This window comes from Panthera onca, chromosome D3 (assembly GCF_046562875.1).
Source record: "Panthera onca isolate mPanOnc1 chromosome D3, mPanOnc1 haplotype 2, whole genome shotgun sequence".
Taxonomy (NCBI): domain Eukaryota; kingdom Metazoa; phylum Chordata; class Mammalia; order Carnivora; family Felidae; genus Panthera; species Panthera onca.
The window spans coordinates 26246710-26267094 of NC_138350.1; the positions used below are offsets into that span (position 1 = coordinate 26246710).

At 39.7% G+C, this 20385-nt stretch overlaps 2 protein-coding genes across 16 annotated transcripts in view; one reads left to right on the plus strand and one right to left on the minus strand.

The window, feature by feature from the left end:
- SGSM1 (small G protein signaling modulator 1) overlaps window positions 1-20385 on the minus strand; it is a 496957-nt gene that overhangs the window by 234125 nt on the left and 242447 nt on the right. The gene's annotated exons all lie outside the window — the stretch shown is intronic.
- The window catches only part of LOC132676937 (ankyrin repeat domain-containing protein 26-like), a 149332-nt gene that overhangs the window by 2370 nt on the left and 126577 nt on the right, over window positions 1-20385 (plus strand). For 7 of the 8 annotated variants that reach the window (XM_081790744.1, XM_081790737.1, XM_081790739.1 and 4 more), the window contains exons 2-5: window positions 2811-2925; window positions 3329-3502; window positions 9792-9898; window positions 13830-13900. In XM_081790744.1, coding sequence (XP_081646870.1) covers window positions 2811-2925; window positions 3329-3502; window positions 9792-9898; window positions 13830-13900 — 467 coding nt within the window. The remainder of the gene's footprint in view (window positions 1-2810; window positions 2926-3328; window positions 3503-9791; window positions 9899-13829; window positions 13901-20385) is intronic. The other variant, XM_081790741.1, reaches the window with a different exon arrangement.

The window sequence follows — 20385 nt, forward strand, 5'->3', positions numbered from 1 at the left end:
GGCGTAAGTACCACATTTAAAAAATATGTATTCCTTTTACCCATCAATTTTATTTCTACTAAAATATCTTTAAGAAATCACTAGGGATAAATGACATACACTTTGCTTTTCTCAGCACTATTTAAAGTAGCAATGTATTAAGAAGAACTCGTCTAATGGCTTTTATAAGTAAATGGCATTACATCCATAAGATGGATATGTGATCATTGAAGGTGGCATAGATAATAGATATACACAGAGACGCAGAGCTGTGCTTTAGTTGATCATCAAGTGAGAACAAAAATCAGTGTGATCATAGGTACACACAAGCAGACTATGGTTTTATGTTAAGCCCAAAAATGCACAAAATGTGATGACATTTGTGATTTCTGAACCTTTGTATTTACATGCATTTGTCTTTTCCTTCAAAGAAAATCTGTGCTTTCTACAGGAAAAGGTGTATAAAGGTCCTATTAAAAGTTTATTATCAACAGAAAGGGTTTATTATCGTTGAAGTAATCCTGGAGAAGAGCAAGAATATGAATCTTATATACATAAAAATAATTTCTCACTTTGTGTTACAAAATATTTTTGGATGTAAAATAAGAAAAATGAGTTAATTAAAATGTCTTTTGAGGATTGGCATATCTGGACAACTTTTGGCCTCTTCAGAAGTAAAGGGAGTATTTTTATTTGCACTTGCAGATTTTATTATGCATATATTAAGCATATACATATGTTTTCTGTTATAGGTAGCTTTATTACATGTAATAGGTAAATGATTTATATTAATCATGAAAATAAAATATATTAGTTGTGTGCTTATGAAAAAAAATAAGCCCTAGCAAATATAAGTGATTATTTACTGTTTCAGAAGTATGCTTTCCTTTATATACATTTTCTTTAAAACTATTGAACTCTCCAACTGTATTTATCCACTCTTTCCATCCATTTATTTATCAACTAGAACCTGCACATATATTATATAGCGGACATGCTCTACCCGAGATCCTTTTGTTCTCAAAGACTTCATTTTGCACAGTATGAGCAGGATGAGAAATTTTATTGATTTATTTTCTAAAGATTTTATTTTTGTAAGTTTATTTATTTATTTATTTTTTGAGAGGGGTGGGGTGGGGGTGGGGGGTGGGGGGAATGGAGGGACAGAGAGAGAATGCCAAGCAGACCCCATGCTGAAAGCAGGAACTTTTCCAATACACTTTTCAAAGAGTCCCAGCACAGGGCTTGAGCCAGTGAACATGAGCTCGTGACTTGAGCCCAAATCAAGAGCTGCACGCTTAACAGACTGAGCCACCCAGCAGGTGCCCCAGCTTTTATCTTGTTTACTTTATGTTTTAAGTGTTGTTTATTGTTGAGGGTGAAAGTATGAGCAGGGGGAGGGGGACAGGGAGAGGAGGGACAGAGCATCGAAAGCAGGCTCTGCACCAGATTTTATTTTTAAGTAATGTCTGTACCCATCGTGGGGCGAATTTACAACCCTGAGATCAAGGTCCTATGCTCTACTGACTGAACCGGCAAGGCACCCCTAAGATGAGAAATTTTACATTGAAGTATTAGGACTTAATCTCAATGGAAGTTTTCCTCCTTCCTTTCAAAGTTTCTGAAGCTAGGAAATTGTAAAAGATAACCTTTACCTGCCCTTTTGAAATTTATGAGAGGAGTAAGTACTAATATTGATCATTGGAAATACTTGATTTTCGTACAATCTGTAGACCTCAATATTTAATAAAATGAGCTCTTCCTGGTCATTGGAATCCTGAGTTTCCTTTGGCTTAAACTTTCTTGAGAGGCAAAGTAAGAAGTCCTTAAAAATGTTTTCCTTTTGTTAATTTAGTCCTCTTTTCCTATAATGCTTTTCAGAACTAAAATTTATTTAAATGCCAATCATATGACTAGAACTGCAATAGACCTATTGTATATACCATCATTTCACATAATGGAAGGCACCAAGATTCTATGGTGTCCCACTATTCTATGTACCAATAAATTTTTTTTAAAGTCCTGCCAGTTACAGTTGTAAGACATTGTGAGTTATAAATTGCATTCCAATGTCAGAGATATTAAAATGTGACAAAATGAGCATCTTAGAATCATTGGAATGCAGTATTCTTGCTAATCCTTAAAACATGTCTGCAAAGTAGGTGTAATTGTATCAAGGTACCTAATTGAAGTGTTGTCTATGTAAAGCAGTAGTAATGGTAAAAATTATATTATCCAACAACTATTGAGATGTTATTTGTGCTAGGAAGTGTTCTAAATACTTGCATAGATCCTCACTTAAGCATCACAACGAGGTCTTGTGAGATAACTACTATGTATTTTATTTTATTTTATTTCATTTCATTTTATTTTATTTTATTTTATTTTGTTATTTATTTTTATTTTTATTTTTTTAGTAATCTCTACACCTACCGTGGGGCTTCAGACTCACGACCCTGAGATCAAGAGTTACATGCTCTTCAGACTGAGCTAGCCAGGTGACCCGAGACAACGACTGTTTTTATCCCCTTTTGTTGAGGCCATTGAGGATAAGTCTAAGCAATAACTAGTGAGTGGCAGAGTTAAACTAGGACTGAAACCCTAGTGGAGCTGAATCCCGAGGTCATGCTCTTTCTCTTCAAACAGGCTGCTCTTTTATTAGTGTGAGGAGTCATCACTACTAAATATTGTACTTTCTCCAGAGGAAAACTGAATCTTTGTTTTGGAGGCATAGGAATAACATGCTACTTAACGTTTACAATTTCCTGAATTAACTGCATGTTTTGAGAGAGTGCACTATCATTTCCTAAAAAGTCCTCTCACTTTTTTAGGACTGCTCTCCATTTGGCCTGTGCCAATGGCCATCCAGAAGTGGTGACCCTCCTAGTAGAGAGGAAATGCCATCTTAACCTCTGTGATCATGAAAACAGGACAGCTCTCATGAAGGTGTGTAGTAGCAGCTATGTCTGCCTGAGATGGATTTGATGTCATTACTTGGAATGAAATGAACTTATTGCCTTGAAACAAAACGAATCGGTGAAACCTGTGGCATGCTTACTTTAAATTCTCTGTTTCAGGGGCGCCTGGGTGGCGCAGTCGGTTAAGCGTCCGACTTCAGCCAGGTCACGATCTCGCGGTCTGTGAGTTCGAGCCCCGTGTCAGGCTCTGGGCTGATGGCTCGGAGCCTGGAGCCTGTTTCTGATTCTGTGTCTCCCTCTCTCTCTGCCCCTCCCCCGTTCATGCTCTGTCTCTCTCTGTCCCAAAAATAAATAAAAAACGTTGAAAAAAAAATTAAAAAAAAAAAATAAAAAAAAAATAAATTCTCTGTTTCTTGGCATATCACTGACAGGCCGTACAGTGCCAGGAAGAGAAATGTGTAAACATACTATTGGAAAATGGTGCCGATCCAAATATTAGGGATGTGAGTGGCAACACTGCTCTCCACTATGCGGCCTTTGGTGATAATATATCCATAATAGAGACGCTGCTGCTATACAATGCGAATACTGAAGCAAGAAATAAGGTAAAGAACTAATTTATACGTTATTTGAAATTTTATATATATATATATATACATGAATATTTTACCCTCAAAATGTTTTATTTCACACACACACACACACACACACACACACACATACACACTCACTCACTGAATTCTATCCATCAGGCCCTGTCATCATAGAAATAACTCCAATGCCAAGTCAGGGAGGGCTAGAAAAAGGTAGTGCCCACAGAAAGGGCAAAGTTGTATCTCCCAGCCACCGTTCCACCCCAGAAAGAAAATGTTTCCATTAGTGCCTATAAGTGGATGGTAGTCTCAGAGCCCATAAAGGACTAAAGGTCTAGTGAGGGGAGTGAGGTGATGATGGAGGCTGGGTGCTATGCAGGGGCTTAGGCAAGGGGTGCTGCTGGGGATAGGTGGGAGGAGGAATGGAGACCCAGACCCAGCAGGGAGAGCTTGGATGTGTGCAAGCGGGAGGAGAAAGCAACAGGTTGTAGGTGCTGGGCACTGCAGGCCCCGGTGCTCTGAAGATGAGGGCATTGGGGTCAGGTCATGTCTTGACATCCAGCAAGGCATCTACTTGTGTTGGTAGCCACTCGGCCAGCCATGTACCATGTTGGGGTGTCCCACTTCAGAGAGTAGCTCCCGCTCAACCTTGTGTAGCTCCTCAGCAGGGTTGTAGCTGTACATGGGGAGTAGATGATGGCCATACTTGCTGGCCCACCTGCCTTTTCTTTGACATGCATTACCTCTCACTGCTGAAGCCCCTGAAGGAACACCCTTGGTTGACACGGGTAGGGTCAATTTTACGTATTTGGAAGTTCAAGTATTCCCTGAGTGAAACTATTTGGAAACAACTTATTTATCTAAGATTTCTTCTTTCTTTCTTTCTTTCGTTCTTTCTTTCGTTCTTTCTTTCGTTCTTTCGTTCTTTCTTTCGTTCTTTCTTTCTTTCGTTCTTTCTTTCGTTCTTTCTTCCTTCTTATTATTTTTTATTTGTTTTTGAGAGAGAGAGACAGAGACAGAACAAGAGTGGGAGAGGGGCAGAGAGAGAGAGGGAGACACAGAATCGGAAGCAGGCTCCAGGCTCCCAGCTGTCAGCACAGAGCCCAATGCAGGTCATGAACTCATGAGCCGTGAGATCAAGACCTGAGTCGAAGTTGGATGCTCTACCAACTGAGCCACCTAGGCACCCCTAAGATTTCATTTTAAATAAGGATACTTCTTTTTTTTTTTTTTTTTTTTTTTTTTTTTTATTTTTTATTTTTTAATATATGAAATTTACTGTCAAATTGGTTTCCATACAACACCCAGTGCTCATCCCAAAAAGTGCCCTCCTCAATACCCATCACCCACCCTGCCCTCCCTCCCACCCCCCATCAACCCTCAGTTTGTTCTCAGTTTTTAACAGTCTCTAATGCTTTGGCTCTCTCCCACTCTAACCTCTTTTTTTTTTTTTTTTTTCCTTCCCCTCCCCCATGGGTTTCTGTTATGTTTCTCAGGATCCACATAAGAGTGAAACCATATGGTATCTGTCTTTCTCTGTATGGCTTATTTCACTTAGCATCACACTAAATAAGGATACTTCTAAAGAAACATTAGAGAATACTGCTTTGTTTTATGTATTTATGGCAAATATTTATGAAAACAATATATTTGCTAAAGGTAAAACTTATTTTGTTTTCAAATATTTTTTCCCATCCAATTTTTTTTTATTAGTGAAAAACAACACAGGAAAGCAAAATTTGCCCTAGGCTTTGTCTTAAAACTCAAAGAAAACAAATGCATTTTACAATAAAAAATATTGCTGCTGTTGACAAGTTCACATTTGATAAAAAAGTGATTTGTAAAAATGGGATTTATCTTTTATTGGCCAAGGCTTAAGAGGAAAAAGGGGAAAGGAGGGAGCAGTAAGAACTAAGTGGGCCAATTTGGAAATTTGGCAAGTGAGAGAAAATAACAAGAAGAGGCTGTTTGTTTTACTATTTTTTTTCCCTTCAGTTTATATGTTTAGTCAAGGAGTCTTCAATTTTCGAGGGGAATAATTGTTACTTAGGGAAAGAGTGAGTTGTAAACCTGCCTAGAGACCAAGTGTAAGAGGACTCAGAGGAAATCAGATTGGCAGTGAGCAGGTGGTTGATGAAGTGGGCAAGGAGAGGAAAGAACAAATAATTAACTGTCATATAATCCTATTCTGGCAGAAACAGCCACTTAGATAAGAGTCTAAACTCTGTTCTGAAATCTAGAATATCTTGGTGGGAAGTAAGAAGTTTAAAAGTAATGAAATCAAGTTGCATTTTGTCTTTACATTTAGTCCCTGTTCTACCTCTGCTCAGGGAAATTAAAGGCAGTTTTGATAAGTCATTCTTTTGGCTAAATCTTCAAATGATAGAGGGAGTTGGCCACATAGATGAGACTGATGTGATTGGCTGCTGCACCAGCTCTCACCTAGAATCGTGGTGGTGAATCCCAGTGCCCTGGGGAAGTTGCAATTTTTTTTTTTACAAGCCTAATCTCTCCCCTGAAGAGTTTGAGTAAATCTCGTAACATGTATACATAGACATGGATATTTAGAAATATTTTTTTTTGAGACTGTGCTACAACTCTTGGTTAAGAACTACTGGAGTGTGTGGGTGGCTCAGTCGGTTAAGCGTCTGACTTCAGGCTCAGGTCATCATCTCACGGTTCACAAGTTCTAGCCCCGTGTTGGGCTCTGTGCTGACAGCTTAGACAGAGCCTGGAGCCTGCTTCATATTCTGTAGTCTCCCTCTCTTTTTGCCCCTCCCCTGCTCATGCTCTTTCTCTCTCTTTCACAAATAAGTGGACATTTAAAAAAGAAAAAAAAAAAGCTAACTACTGAAGGGAGGGGTACCCGGGTTGTTCGGTTGATTAAACATCCGACTTCCACTCAGGTTGTGATCTCATGGTTTGTGAGTTTGAGCCCCACATTGGGCTCTGCACTGATGGTGCAGAGACACATGAGTCTCTCTCCCTGCCCCTCCCCCACTCGCTCACACTTGCTCTCTCTCTCTCTCTCTCTCTCTCTCATATTCATAGCCATTTGGTTATTACAAGCAGTGTTTTCATGACTGCAATAGGAGAAAATCTTGAATCTTTTTTATTAGTTGAAGTTATGTGACAGACTGTCTTATGATGTCTGTTAAGTTCATATAGCCCTGGCATAATCCAAATGGTAGTTTTAAACATGGAAATGTAGTTAGTGACAATAGAGTTGGGAATTGTTTTAATAATTTAGTTTCAGCATAGTTGTGAACTAATTTGTCTATTTAACAGTCTGGGAGAATTAAACACAGATAGATTGCAGTTTTAATAAGCGTTGGAAAAAATCTTAAAGTGGGTGTTGCGAGTCTTTTTGTTGTGATTCTTTTAGACAGAGAGAGTGTGAGTGGGGGAGAGGGGCAGAGGGAGAGAGGGAGAACCTCAAGCAGGCTCCAAGCTCAGTGCCAAGCCTGATGCAGGACTCAGGCCCACAATCCTGGGATCATGACCTGACCTGAAGTCAAGCGTCAGATGCTCAATTGACTAAGCCACCCAGGCTCCCCTCTTATGAGTCTGAATAGCAATTTTTATTACATGTTGGGGCCTAAGTGTTTGGTAAAACGTGATACTGATACTTCAGGAAAGATTTACATACAAATATTTACTTTATGCATAACCAAAATACCCGTGGGCTATTGACTAAATTTGGCCCCTGGATGTGTTATTTTCCTCCATAAATTGAGTCAACGTTACAAATTATGGCACTCATGCAGAAATCTGGATTTCAGACTTTTCTTATAGAATTATACCTGGTACTTTGAGCCCATACTACTGTTTGGTATGCATTCCAGTGGCTGCCTTTTTATATGAGGCGTGTGTGTCTCCAGTTTGCTACTGTCCCCACTTAGGTTCTTCACTTACTCGAGTCACCTACTTTGCCTCCATAAGCATTGCGTTTGCAATTACTGTTTTATGATCTATCTATCTATCTACATATACATATACATATACACACACATATACATATATATACGTATATACATATATACATATATATGTACATATATACATATACATGTATATGTATGTATATTTATATACATATACATATACATGTATATGTATATATCTAAGCTACCAGGCGCCTAGCTACCCAGGCGCCTCTGTTTTATGGTCTATTTTGATAAAGATTTCAAGGTTTTCAAGGCAATCCATATTGATTTCTAATATATATTTTGTATTTTATGTTAATGTCTTCGGAATAGGATTGAATTTTCCAAGTTAGACTTTCTAAGTTGTTTTTGGATTGTATTTATTTTTTTAATGTTTATTGATTTTTGAAGGAGAGAGAGCACGTGCATGAGTGGGGGAGGGGCAGAGAGAAAGGGAGACACAGAATCCCAAGCAGGCTCCAGGCTGAGCTGTCAGCATAGAGCCCAATGCAGGTCTTGAACTCACAAACCATGACATCATGACCTGAGCCAAAGTCGGCCTTTTAACTGACTGAGCCACCCAGGTGCCCCATAAGTCAGTTTGAAAACAAGACACTTTTTACTTCTGTGTACTGTAAATCATCGTATTCCTGGGGCGCCTGGGTGGCTCAGTCGGTTGAGCGTCCGACTTCGGCTCAGGTCATGATCTCGTGGTCTGTGAGTTCGAGCCCCGTGTGGGGCTCTGTGCTGACAGCTCAGAGCCTGTAGCCTGCTTTGGATTCTGTGTCTCCCTCTCTCTCTGCCCCTTGCCCGCTCATGCTCTGTCTCTCTCTCTCTGTCAAAAATAAACAAACATTAACAGAAACAAAATTTGAATAATCGTATTCCTATTGGAATATTTGCAAACCGTATTACATTAATCATGGTTACAGTTGAATAGGTTATGCCTATTGCAGGCAATATTCTCTTTCTCCTCATCATTGTTCCCTAAAAATGCAAATAATGTAGTCACTTTCATTATGCTAAAAATGATCTGTAGAAACCAGTGTTTGAATTTTTATTGATAAGCCATTATATTTTTATTTCCGATTTATATTTTGCCTAAAATATAAAGTAAGTAGCTATTCCAGTGGAAACTGGAATACCGCTAGGATACAAACAGTTTTTTTTTAGAAGTAGATATGCGTTAGGGCCCCAGGATTATTATAATTGAGAATAAAATTTCATATTGAGCTTCCTAACAGTTAAGATAAAACTTTAGCATTTTATAATAGGAGAAAGCCCAGGGGCTACTTAATGTTAAGGAATCAAAGTTCATTTGAAGCTTATCTCTTGGAGTTCTGAGCCCATCTCCTTAGTGACCCATTTGGAGCAGGAATGCCTTACGTTGACATCTCGGATGTCAGTGGATCCTGATACCGCTGACAGAAGACAAGCAAGTTTGTATAACTTGGGGAAAAGCTTCACCTTTATCGGAAAGCCCTCCAAACTATATCCCTGAAACTCTGATTCCTCAAATGTGAATGTTTGCCACAAAAAGGATTGTCAAATGGGGATTGGGCAGATTTAAATGGATTTCTGTAATGCCAGACATACAATGCAGTTTTATAATATTTCTCAAACATAGGTGATCATGAAATCTTTCCATTGGGACATAGTACTTACCTTCTGGCAAAGTATGTATTCTTTGGAAGATAATTTAAGAAACACAACTCCAAAGATCATCATTTAGGTTATTAGTTCAGTAAAAGTACTTAAAGCATTTACTGCTGTGTTTTGGAGTTTGGAGATATAGAGATAAGAAATAGCCCCTGCTCTCAAGAAGCTCTTGGTTTAGACAGGGAACAATAACTACAGTATACCATCATAAGTACTGTGATAGAAGCAACGATCTTGGAACCAGTCAGTGTTTGAAGTGAGTTTGGGAGAATGACTGCATATAATCTGTTGAAGAAGGTGGAGGAGGGCTATTTTATTAAAAACAATTTTTAATGTGTATTTCTTTTTGAGAGAGAGAGAGAGAGAGAGAGAGAGAGAGAGCGGGGGCGGGGGAGACACAGAATCTGGAACATGCTACAGGCTGTGCGTGGTCAGCATAGAGCACAATGCAGGGATCAAACTCACAAACCCTGAGATCATGACCTGAGCTGCAGTTGGTCACCTAACCAACTGAGCCACCCAGGTGCCCCAGTGGAGGAGGGCTATTTTAAAGAGGAGCAGCAGCGGGTGAAAGCACAGGGGTGGGAAGGAAGAGGCCATTTTTTATTTACTTTTTGTATTATATGTTTAAGTTTAGAGGATCTTTTGTATGTTTTAAAATTCCGTATGGAAAGGTGTAATTTTGTAAATTCTAAATTGTTTTTGCTCTTTTACAGGATAACTTCACACCACTTCTAGTTGCTGTAAATGAAAACAAACAGCAAATAGTGGAAGTTTTAGTAGAAAAGGCAGCAAATATACATGCAGAGGATAAATCAAAAAGGTGCAGTAGTTTTCTTTTAAACCTTAGTATGGTTCTAGAGTGGTAATAATTACTCAAGTCAGGAAGATTAACTTCAGAAGAAGAAGATTAATTTATAATTATATAGTGAAAACTGTCAACACATCACCAGTTAGACAGAAAGCAATTATTCTGACTGGGCCACATGAAGAACAGGGTATAGCAGAATTCATATTCCTTGATGATGTTGACTCGTGTCATTTGCAGTGTTTATTTTTAAGCAGGTTCCATGCTCGGCCTGGAGTCCAACGCTGGGCCTGAACTCATGACTCTGAGATCAAGACCCGAGCTGAGGTCAGGAGTCTGATGCTCAACCAACTGAGTCCCCCAGTTGCTCCTGCAGTGGGTTTTTCTGTTTGTGTGTTTGTTTTTTCTGCCACATGATTTTGTGTTAACTAAAGGGATTTCATATTAGTTTTACAAAGGGTGGACTCTCAGCTCTTAATTTACTTTATGACACAATATTGGCCTTCTTAACCCTTTTATGGTATTGTTTTAAACTTCTACTTCATAGAGGCACCTGGGTGGCTCAGTTAGGTAAACATCCAACTTTGGCTCAGGTGATCATCTCATGGTTCGTGGGTTGAACCCCACATCAGGCTCTGTGCTGACAGTGCAGAGCCTGCTTCAGATTCTCAGTCTCTCTCTCTGTCTCTCTGTCTCTCTATCTCTCTCTCTGTCTCTGCCCCTTGCCCACATTCTCGCGTGCACTCTCTCTCTTTCTCAAAATAAATCGTAAATAAACTTAAAACAAAAAGAACTTCTACTTCATATAGATTTTTCCTTCAAAGATGTATGTTGGGGTGCCTGGGTGGCTCAGTTGGTTAAGTCTATGACTTTGGCTGTGGTCATGGTGTCATGGTTCGTGGGTTCGAGCCCCACGTCGGGCTCTGAGCTGACGGCTCGGAGCCTGGAGCTGCTTTGGATTCTGTGTATCCCTCTCTCTCTCTCCCTCTCCCTTGCTTGAGCTCTGTCTCTCAAAAGCAAATAAATGTTTGAAAAAAGATGCGTATTAAATATAAATAGGAGTTGTTTTGTCTTTTGGATGACGCTTTTCTTTAAATTGCTTTTTTTTTCTTTTTTGAGGAATACTGATGTCGTTAGGTGATCTCTAAGTGATGATTAATTGCTATTACCAGGTCTCATCAGGTTTTACCCTTTTTCATGTCCAGTATATGTATTTTTGATTTTATTTTTAATTGGTAGGAGTAGAAAGATGAAAGATAACTTTAACTGAATAGACTTTTCCTTTAATGAGGATAAGTTATAGGTGGGTGATAAAGAAGGAAGAGATGTGCTTTAGATTCACACAAGACTAGGTTGATTCATAGCTTTCCTACTGGCTAGGTGTTGTGACCTTGGGAGAGTTACGTATCATCACTAGATATGTTTCCTGATATGAAAAGGATGATGATAATATATCCTTCAAGGGTGGTTGTGCGTAAATAACATTTTATATACATAGCATTTAACTTAGTGCCTACCATACGCTTATCAGCATTGTTAACTATAATTATGCCTATTTTGTTAGCATTCGCATTAAAATATTATCATTTTAAGCCTGCAGATAGTTTCTATACTTACGTGACCTCTGGATGGCTTTGAAGTGCACTGTATCAGATTAAGGAAGACATGGGGAATTCGTTTTTAAAATCTTTACCTATTCGGATAAGTGACCTCAGCATAGTTTCTTGTTTATCAAAGGACTTTAAATTAGCAGCTCTATAATACATCACCCAAGTGGGACAAGAAGCTTCCTTTTTGTCCCTTCATTTTAGCCTTGGAGATCATTTACAAAGATGAACACTGAAACATGTAAATGGTCGATTCTGAACAGAGAGGCAAGATGTTAACCTGATAGAGTGTATCAAATTAGCTGTTTAAACAACTCTAGATTCCTAAGAGTGGAGTTATCTCTGTTATTTTAGAACAGCCTTCGTGCTTGCTGTAAATTATGACTCAACAAATGTAGTCAGGCTTCTTCTTCAGCAAGGTATTGACCCTTTTCCTCAAGATGTATATGGATGGGCTGCAGATGAATATGCTTATATTAAGGGTTTTAATCTGTAAGTGTTTGTATTACAATGCTAGTTATTACTAAACTGAGGTTTAAAATAATTTAACTGTTATCTTCGTATGTAACAGATGGGATTTCGTAGTTTGGTCAGGCAGTTTTGGAATGGCAGTCGGCTAGTCCACAACATGAGCCAGAAATCAAGCAAAGCACTAGACTAGTTGGAAGTAGGAATGTGTGCAGGATTCTTTATCTCAGGACTTTTGAGACCTTTATCCTCCAGGATTATGCATTTCATTTCAAGTATAACCCCTCTGCATGGGGCACAAATAATGTTACATCTCTGTGTTTTCGAACTAGTAACCTGGGTCTTGAAACGTTCAGTTTTGTAGAAGACCCTATACTTTCCTTTGAGGGCTATCTCCTGTACTCTGTCCCTTGAATTTTCCAAGAACCTAAGGAGCACCGTAAGGCCAAAGAGACAGTCCTCTTTCACAAGTCATTTGGAGGGGACAAAAGGGCATCTGATCATTCTACGGTTTTGTTTGATTCTGTTTCTGCGGCATTGCTGTTGAAACTGGTGCTGCAGTCTGGTCGTGATTGACCTTTGCTCCCAGGATTCCCTGGCTGATCCAGATTTTTCAGTCTTCATGGTGATCCACACTTAGATTTCAAAGTTACAAAGTTTCTTTTGTTCACTGCACATGCACATATGCTCAGCAGCTATCCCAAAGCACCAGCACCCTGTTGGGGCAGCTGGGCCTCCTGGCTTTTGCCATACACCCCTGTCCCTCCACGCTCAAAGACCTTACGTGGAACCCATACCTTAGCCTAGACTTTCCTTATGAGTTACCCTTTGAGGATCTTGTTTGTCTTTTTTTGGCCAGAAGATGTTAGTTGGGACCATTCTAAGCTGTCAGAGAGGTTCAAATGATGCTGCAGGAAGAGATCGGACTTCCCTTTCTCCTTTGTTAGTAGATCTGTACACCTGCCTTTTTTTTTTAAGTAGGCTCCATGCCCAGCGTGGAGTCCACCATGGGGCTCGAACTCACGAGCCTGAGATCAAGACCCAAGCTGAGATCAAGAGTTGGATGCCCAACAGACTGAGCCACCCAGGTGCCCCTGGACCACCGCTTTAAATCCTGTGGAGCATCTTTTCTGAGGTCATGGAAGGTCTCATCTTGCCCTTCCCAGAGTAAAGAGCATCACCTAAGAGGCCATGGCCTGACAGGCCATGTTTTGGGTATAATATCTCATTAAATCCTCTTATCAACCTTGTAAACTAAGGCAGTAATTTCCCTTGCTTTATAGAGGGAGATTTTGAGCCAAAGAGAAGTGGCTTCTCCAAGAACAAATAGCTATAGGTTATAGAGCTAGGACTTCTGAGTTCCAAACACTTTCCATTCTGGCAAGCGAATTCTAATTATTCTCATTACTATTTGATGTGTATTTACTTTTGATAGAGGGAGATGGAGTACGAGCTGGGGTGGGGGGTGGTTGCAGAGAGAGAGGGAGACACAGAATCCAAAGCTGGCTCCAGGCTCCGCGCTATCAGCACAGAGCCCGACGTGGGGCTCAAAGGCATAAACCGTGAGATCGTGACCTGAGCTAAAGTTGGGCGCTTACCTACCCAGGTGCCCCGGGCAAGCTAGTTCTAATTTACTAAGCTAGAATGCCCTCAATTCATGACTGGCTCATCTTCCTGTTTTTTTCTTCTTTAAGTACAGACTTAATGAAAAGCTTCTAGAATGTACAAATTTGAAGTATATGGGGTAATTCAAGTTTTGGTATTTGCTCTGATATTATTTGAAATACTCTAAGAATTTGATGTATTTGGTAAATGTTTTTCATGTCAGCATTAAAATAGTAATATTATTTATCACCCTTTTTTATACATAGCAGTTACGAAATAATTTGCCACCATAAAGAAGAAATCATGCTTAAAAATTCTTTGCAAAATAGCAACCCAGGTAAGACTTTACATAGTGAATTGCTCTTGGTGGTCCTAACATAGGTAAAGTCAGAGTAAGGGTGTTTTGATAATGAAAGAACAATGAAGAAAAGAACACCAATGTGTAAATTGCATGTGTATTTATTTTCTTTCTTAATTTCTTTCTTTAGAGTCTAATGTTCAGAATGATTTAAGAAGTTAACTGTAGGTAATTGAAAATATGAGGCAGTATTATCTGAGAAGAAATTCATTATTTTAGTCATGACCCCTAAAATACCATGTGACATCTTTGTGTAGTAAATACGAAAATGCTTTGTTAACTGTGTATTTAATTTTGAGAGAGAGAGAGAGAGACAGAGAGACAGAGACAGAGAGAGACAGAGAGACAGAGAGAGAGCAGGAGTGGGGCAGAGGGAGGTAGACAGAGGATCCAAAGCAGGCTCCACCACTGACAGCAGAGAGACCAATGTGCGGCTCGAACTCGTGAGCTGCGAGATCACGACCTGAGCCAAGGTCAGATGCTTCACCAACTGAGCCATCCAGGTGCCCAGAGGAAAAAAGATTTTTAAGTTAGTATGTTTTATGTTTCCTCCATAAACATATTATAACAAATTGCACTTGCTATAAAAATGGATCTTTTATAAAATGTTTACAAATGGATTATATTTAGTAAATATTGTTACCTAGTGATTTGTCTCATTAAAAAATGAACCAGCCCTAAAACTGGGAATTCTACAGTACTTTCCTGGTACCATAAACACATGGCAAATCATAAGAACTGCAAAACTTAGCTAGTGTGCAGCAATGCCAACGAGATTGTTTTTTACAGATGGCTGCCAGTAGTACCGAAGAAAAGCAATGCCCTGTGGAGAGGCATAGGTTATTTCACATACTGTATCAACAAGGTCTCACCATTATCAACTTCACTCCTCATAAATCAAAACAGAAAGAGAGGGGTGCTTGGGTGGCTGCGCCGGTTAGGTGTCCAACTCTTGATTTCAGCTCAGGTCATCATCATCTCACAGTTGGTGAGTTGGAGTCCTGTGTCAGACTTCTCTGTCGGGCTCTTTGCTGACAGCTCAGAGCCTGTGTGGCATTTTCCCTTTTCCTTCTCTCTCTGCGCCCCCCCCCCCCCCCGTACATGCATGCTCTGTCTCTCTCAAAATAAATAAACATTTAAAAACAACAACAACAACAACAAATCCAGAATGAGATATGTTGACTTCATTAGAACAATGTTTTCTTCTGTTTCTTGAAGAATTGTCATGACACTGTAATTTTGTTAGAATCAGATACTCCGTTGCCATTAGTCAAAATTTTATCTTCATAAGTATTCAAGTAGGGCAACTTGGGCTCCAGGAATTATAATAAAAGCACAAAGATGTTTCACAATCACACACACACACACACACACACACAAATGCTACTGTTGCTCCCTAGTTGTGGCACCTAGTGCACTGTACAATCTGAAAAGTAGGAAGAAAGCTTTAACTTGGTAGACTGTTACCAAAGACCTTCTGTAAGTCAGTTTTGGAAGTTACAGGAAAGGCAAAGATCGAGCAGACAGCGTTTGGACCACGAAGGTGCTCATAACAGAAGAGAGCTGTCCCTGCGGTTTTTGAAACAGAAAAGTTTCTGTGGTTTTTAAAAATAATTTTCAAAGGAATCATTTTTATTCACGTCCATTTGTTCACTTCACAAGTCACTCTTAAGTGCCTTTTAGCTACTAAGTGTTATCCCGTTGTAGAATACAAACATTCAAAAACCAGTCTCTGCACCCGAGGAGTTTGTTGTTATCCCTGTCATTTGTATTATTTACTCTCTTTAGTGCTTACTAGGTGCCAGAGTCTCGTGGAGCTTATAATTACCATTGTTAACTTTGTATTGGCATTTGTTCCAGTTACCGTAAGTTCATGGTGAGGAATCAGAGTTTTCAAAGACTGGGTAGAATCTACGGTAAGCATGCAGGGTGAGTAGTTCAGTTTGCCAGGTAGAGAGGCAGAATGACAATGTTTGGCAGGACCAACATTTGTATGTTTGACAATGTTTGTAAAGTGTCACGATTACGTGTTTGGCGGAGTACACAGCAGTGCAGAGGCGAAGGTGTACGAGTGAACTTAGCAGGATTTATGAGCAGTTGGGTTTTGCTGGTAGAAAACGTGTGCTATGGGAATGGTTGGGAATGAGGTGAATACCTAGGTAAGACAAGCTTATGGAAGTTTGTTAGTGCTATAGAAAGGAGTAGATCTTACCCGATGGGCCTTGGGAAGTTTCTTCGGTAGAATGCTTTTAGCGGCAAATAATAGGTGACTTCTTTTTTTTTTTTTTTTTTTTTTTTTAATTTTTTTTTTTTTTTCAACGTTTATTTATTTTTTGGGACAGAGAGAGACAGAGCATGAACGGGGGAGGGGCAGAGAGAGAGGGAGACACAGAATCTGAAACAGGCTCCAGGCTCTGAGCCATCAGCCCAGAGCCTGATGCGGGGCTCGAACTCACGGACCGTGAGATCGTGACCTGGCTGAAGTCGGACGCTTAACCGACTGCGCCACCCAGGCGCCCCAATAATAGGTGACTTCTAACAGTGACGAAAACAGTAGGAACCAGAAATGTTTTGATGGTTCGGTGATGTCATCAGGATCCCCGTCGTCTCTTGTTCAGTTTTGGAGCTGGTGGTGTTTTTATTTCTCCTTTCCGGGGTGGCTAATTAGCAACTGCTCCAGGTATCATATTCTCACATGGCAACATCCAGTGGGTGGGAAGGACTGCTTTTCTTTAGGTGTTTCTTTTCACTAGGAAGAGTCTTGCAGTAGACTTCCTCTAGCATTTTAAAGACTAGGTTACATCACATACTCACTCCTAAACTGGTCCCTGGGAAATCAGGTACTGTGATTAGCTTAGAATAATCCTTTCTCTTTTTGAAGCCAGGGTGAGGCCACCTTCTTTGTGTATGGAGACAGTAATGTCCAAATAAAGTTGTGATTCTCTAGCAAGAATGAAGAATATGGAATGGCTCTTAGGGAGGGAGGCAGCAGTATTTGATGCAGGGATTTTGGAGAATTTGAAGCAGAAGACTAAGAAGATTAGATTTGAGTTAGGACACTCTGGTTATGGCATAAAATACAGATCACCAAGCCTTTTTCCTAAAGAGCCAGTGAATATTTTAGGTGATGTGGTCTCTCAGCTCTGCCCTTGTAGTGTGAAAGCAGCCGTAGCAATATGTAAGTGAAGACATGGGACTAGGCCCCAATAAAACATTACTTACAGAACCAGATGGCAGGTTGGATTTGGCCTGTGGCTGTAGTTTGCTGAACCCTCATATGGAGGATAGGTTATAGGAAACCACATAAAGAGACTGGGAGGCCAAGGAAGCTCTTGTTTTCTTAGCCTGGTATTAGTCCATTGTGAAACTTTCAGCTGTGTAGATTGAAAACGTCAGGGGGTTCAGTTTATTCCATTAATTTTTTTTTTTCTGGGCCTTGTGTCTTTCTCATTTGTTTTGCTGAAAATTTTTTATTCGTTTAAGAAATAACAATAATATTTGGTGGCTTTTTTTTCCCTGTGAAAATCATCAGTTAAGAACTCGTGTTTGACTAGGGCAGTAGCAGGGGAAACATAAAGCAGAGACAGAAACAGTACAGTTAATATGAGTTTGTGATTCCTGAATATAAAAAGTTAGGGGGTGAGAGAGAACTCTCAGAAGATTCAGAGGTTTCCAGGTTGTGCGCCAGCATTTAAATTGGACATGAAGAATGAGTAGGACTTTATCAGATGAACAGAGGAGAGCAGCAGGAATGAGGAAGACCAGTAGTTTTCTGTATATGTTGACTTTGATGGAATATCCATGTAGGATATTCTCAGTCATTGGATAATTGAATAATAGGAGTTTCCAGCTGGAGATAGACCTTCAAGATTGGAGGTGCAGATTTGAAATAATCTGCTGAGAATTATTAGGCAGAGTCATAGCTTGGATAAAGATTGAGCTTGTCCATGATGGAGAACATGGAGAATGCGAAGGCCAGTGAACAAACCCTGGGAATACCAATTTAGAGAGAATGGATGGAAGAATGGCAGTTAGTAAAGAAGACTGAGGAGTGCTAGGGAAAAAGTAGGCGAGGAATTAGAGGAAGTGATGTTGAGAAAATTTTTAAAAATTTCAAGCAGGAGTATTTTATCAAATTACTACCAAGAAAGTTGGATTTAACTTTTTAAAAGTTCTCTGGTGGTAACCTTTTCAAAAGAACAATTTGTGAGTTGTAAGGCCTTTTATTTACGTGGTTGGTGCTTTCGGTGTCCAAATGTGGAAAAATAACATATCCACCAAGGTCCTATCTAACTTTTTGTAAATGCAACACCTACCCAGGTAGGGTCAAGGGAAAATGGTCTAGCCTGGTGAGTATACTTGCCCAGCGTTTTTCCATAATCGTCAAAACCTAGGAGTCAAGTGTGAGGAAAAGTGTTGTCGTTCTTACATGCTTCTTGTGGGAGTACTTGAGGTTTTCCTCAAGTCTTTGAATAACTCTTCTGGATGAATACTGAGACAAAAATCTGGCAGCAACAGCTGGAAGCCACTGTCAGGCCCTGTCTCTGGAATGGAATCCCGAGACAGCTGTATTTTTAATAGTTTGAAGTTTTGATCAGAAATAGTTTCCAGAGCAGCAGGTTGGAGAAACTGACCTCGTGTCAATATGTTATTGCAGAAAACTAATGTCATAACAAGGAGAAAATGTCAGGTGATGCGCTGAACCTACTAGTTCTCAGTAGTTTGGGAATTCTAGTGATGTCAGTAAAAAAGTCAATACGGGATTATTTTTGCTTGTGTCTTTTTTGTTATGTTGGAATACCTGACTGTATTTTGTTAGTGCTGTCTCTCTTTATTTTCTTTTGATTGGCCTTCTTCTGATATCTCTCCTTTTAGTCTGCCTTTCTGAATCTCATCCCTAAAGAAAGCTCTAAGGAAGATTGTCTTGGAATCTACTACTATTAGAATACATTTCCACCATATGCATGTTGAACGTATATGTATGTTTCCTTCTAAGGCATTGGTCTACCTAATCTCAAGGTTGTGTCATCTTTATGAGTTTCTTAGGCAAAACGACTTTCTACCTGTACACACAGTGATAGTGATAGTGTCAGTGATGATGTTCTGTCAGGAGTGAAAGCATTTTCTGGATCGTCAGGTAGAAATTTTTGTAGGGTACAGTTTTAAAGTGAACTGCTTTAATATTTTTTTCAGAAATTGGTAAGCTGTGACTTAACAAGAATACATGCCCAATTGGAATACCAAGTTTTGAACCAATTATATATAAGATAACTCACTTTGCCTTCCCCCAAAAGGGTCCTATTGATCTTTAATTCTCAAATCTGCTGTTTTCAGGGTGGAGTGGATAATTCCCCTGACAATTTGGACACAGTAATTATGACTTTTTGATTATTTTGGCAATAATCAAATTGCCTTTAATAGGTGAACTATATTTTTAATTTTCTAAGACATTAAGGAAAAGAAACAAAAAAAATATAATCGGTAGTATGTTTTTATACTGGGTCTGATAGTTCTGTTTTTTCTAGAACGATCCCTGTTACTTCTTTGATTCCTATCTGCCAGAAAAATGAACTAAGTCCTAGTGAGTTGGAGAAAATGAACCGATTTTTCATATTTGAGAGGAACTTGTATATGGTAGAACATAGTGGCAACCACCAGGATTCTCTCTCTTTTGTTTTTCTGAGTAAAATAGGATTGTTGCTTGTTTCACACTTTCTGACATCATGATTTCACCTATTCCTTTGAAACCTTTCTTCAAATGGATATATAGGAATGTAGGAATTTTCTAGGCAAATACCAAGAAAAAGAGATTCCAGGACAGGTATTCTGTGACATAACCTTCTGACTGTAACCACGTGTAAGACATCAACCCAAATAATAAAAATGTCATATAACACAGTTGTGTTAGAGGCACCCCAACGACACCCAGATTTGATTATTCACTAGAAGAGCTCACAGGACTCAGCATATAGTTGTACTCATGCCTGTGGTTTGGTATGGGGACAGGCTAGAAAGGCCAATCAGCACAGAGAAAAGGTGCATGGGGTGAAGTCCAGAGGAGACCAAGCGCAGGCTTCCAGGAATCCTTTCTCTATGGAGTTAGCAGGATGTGCTTAACTCCTCCAGCATGAAATTAGGACAGCACAAGTGAAATGTTGTCTGCCAGTATGAGGCTTACGGATACTCAGTGCCCAAGGTTTTCATCAAACGCTAATCACATAGGCATCTTCTCCTTAGCATGTGCCAAAATTCCAGGTTTCCAGAAGGAAATCAAGTGTACGGCCTTAAGCACGTTGATTGTACCAGCACTTAGGCACAGTGAGCCACTCTTGACCAGCTAGGAAATGGTGGGAACCCTCCTTAAGTCCAAGATCCCAGGGAACAACCAAGGGCCAGTCATTCAAGGAGGATGTTCTGAGGGTAGCCATCTTTGGCCTGCTGGATGAAACCTGTTCTGCATAGGA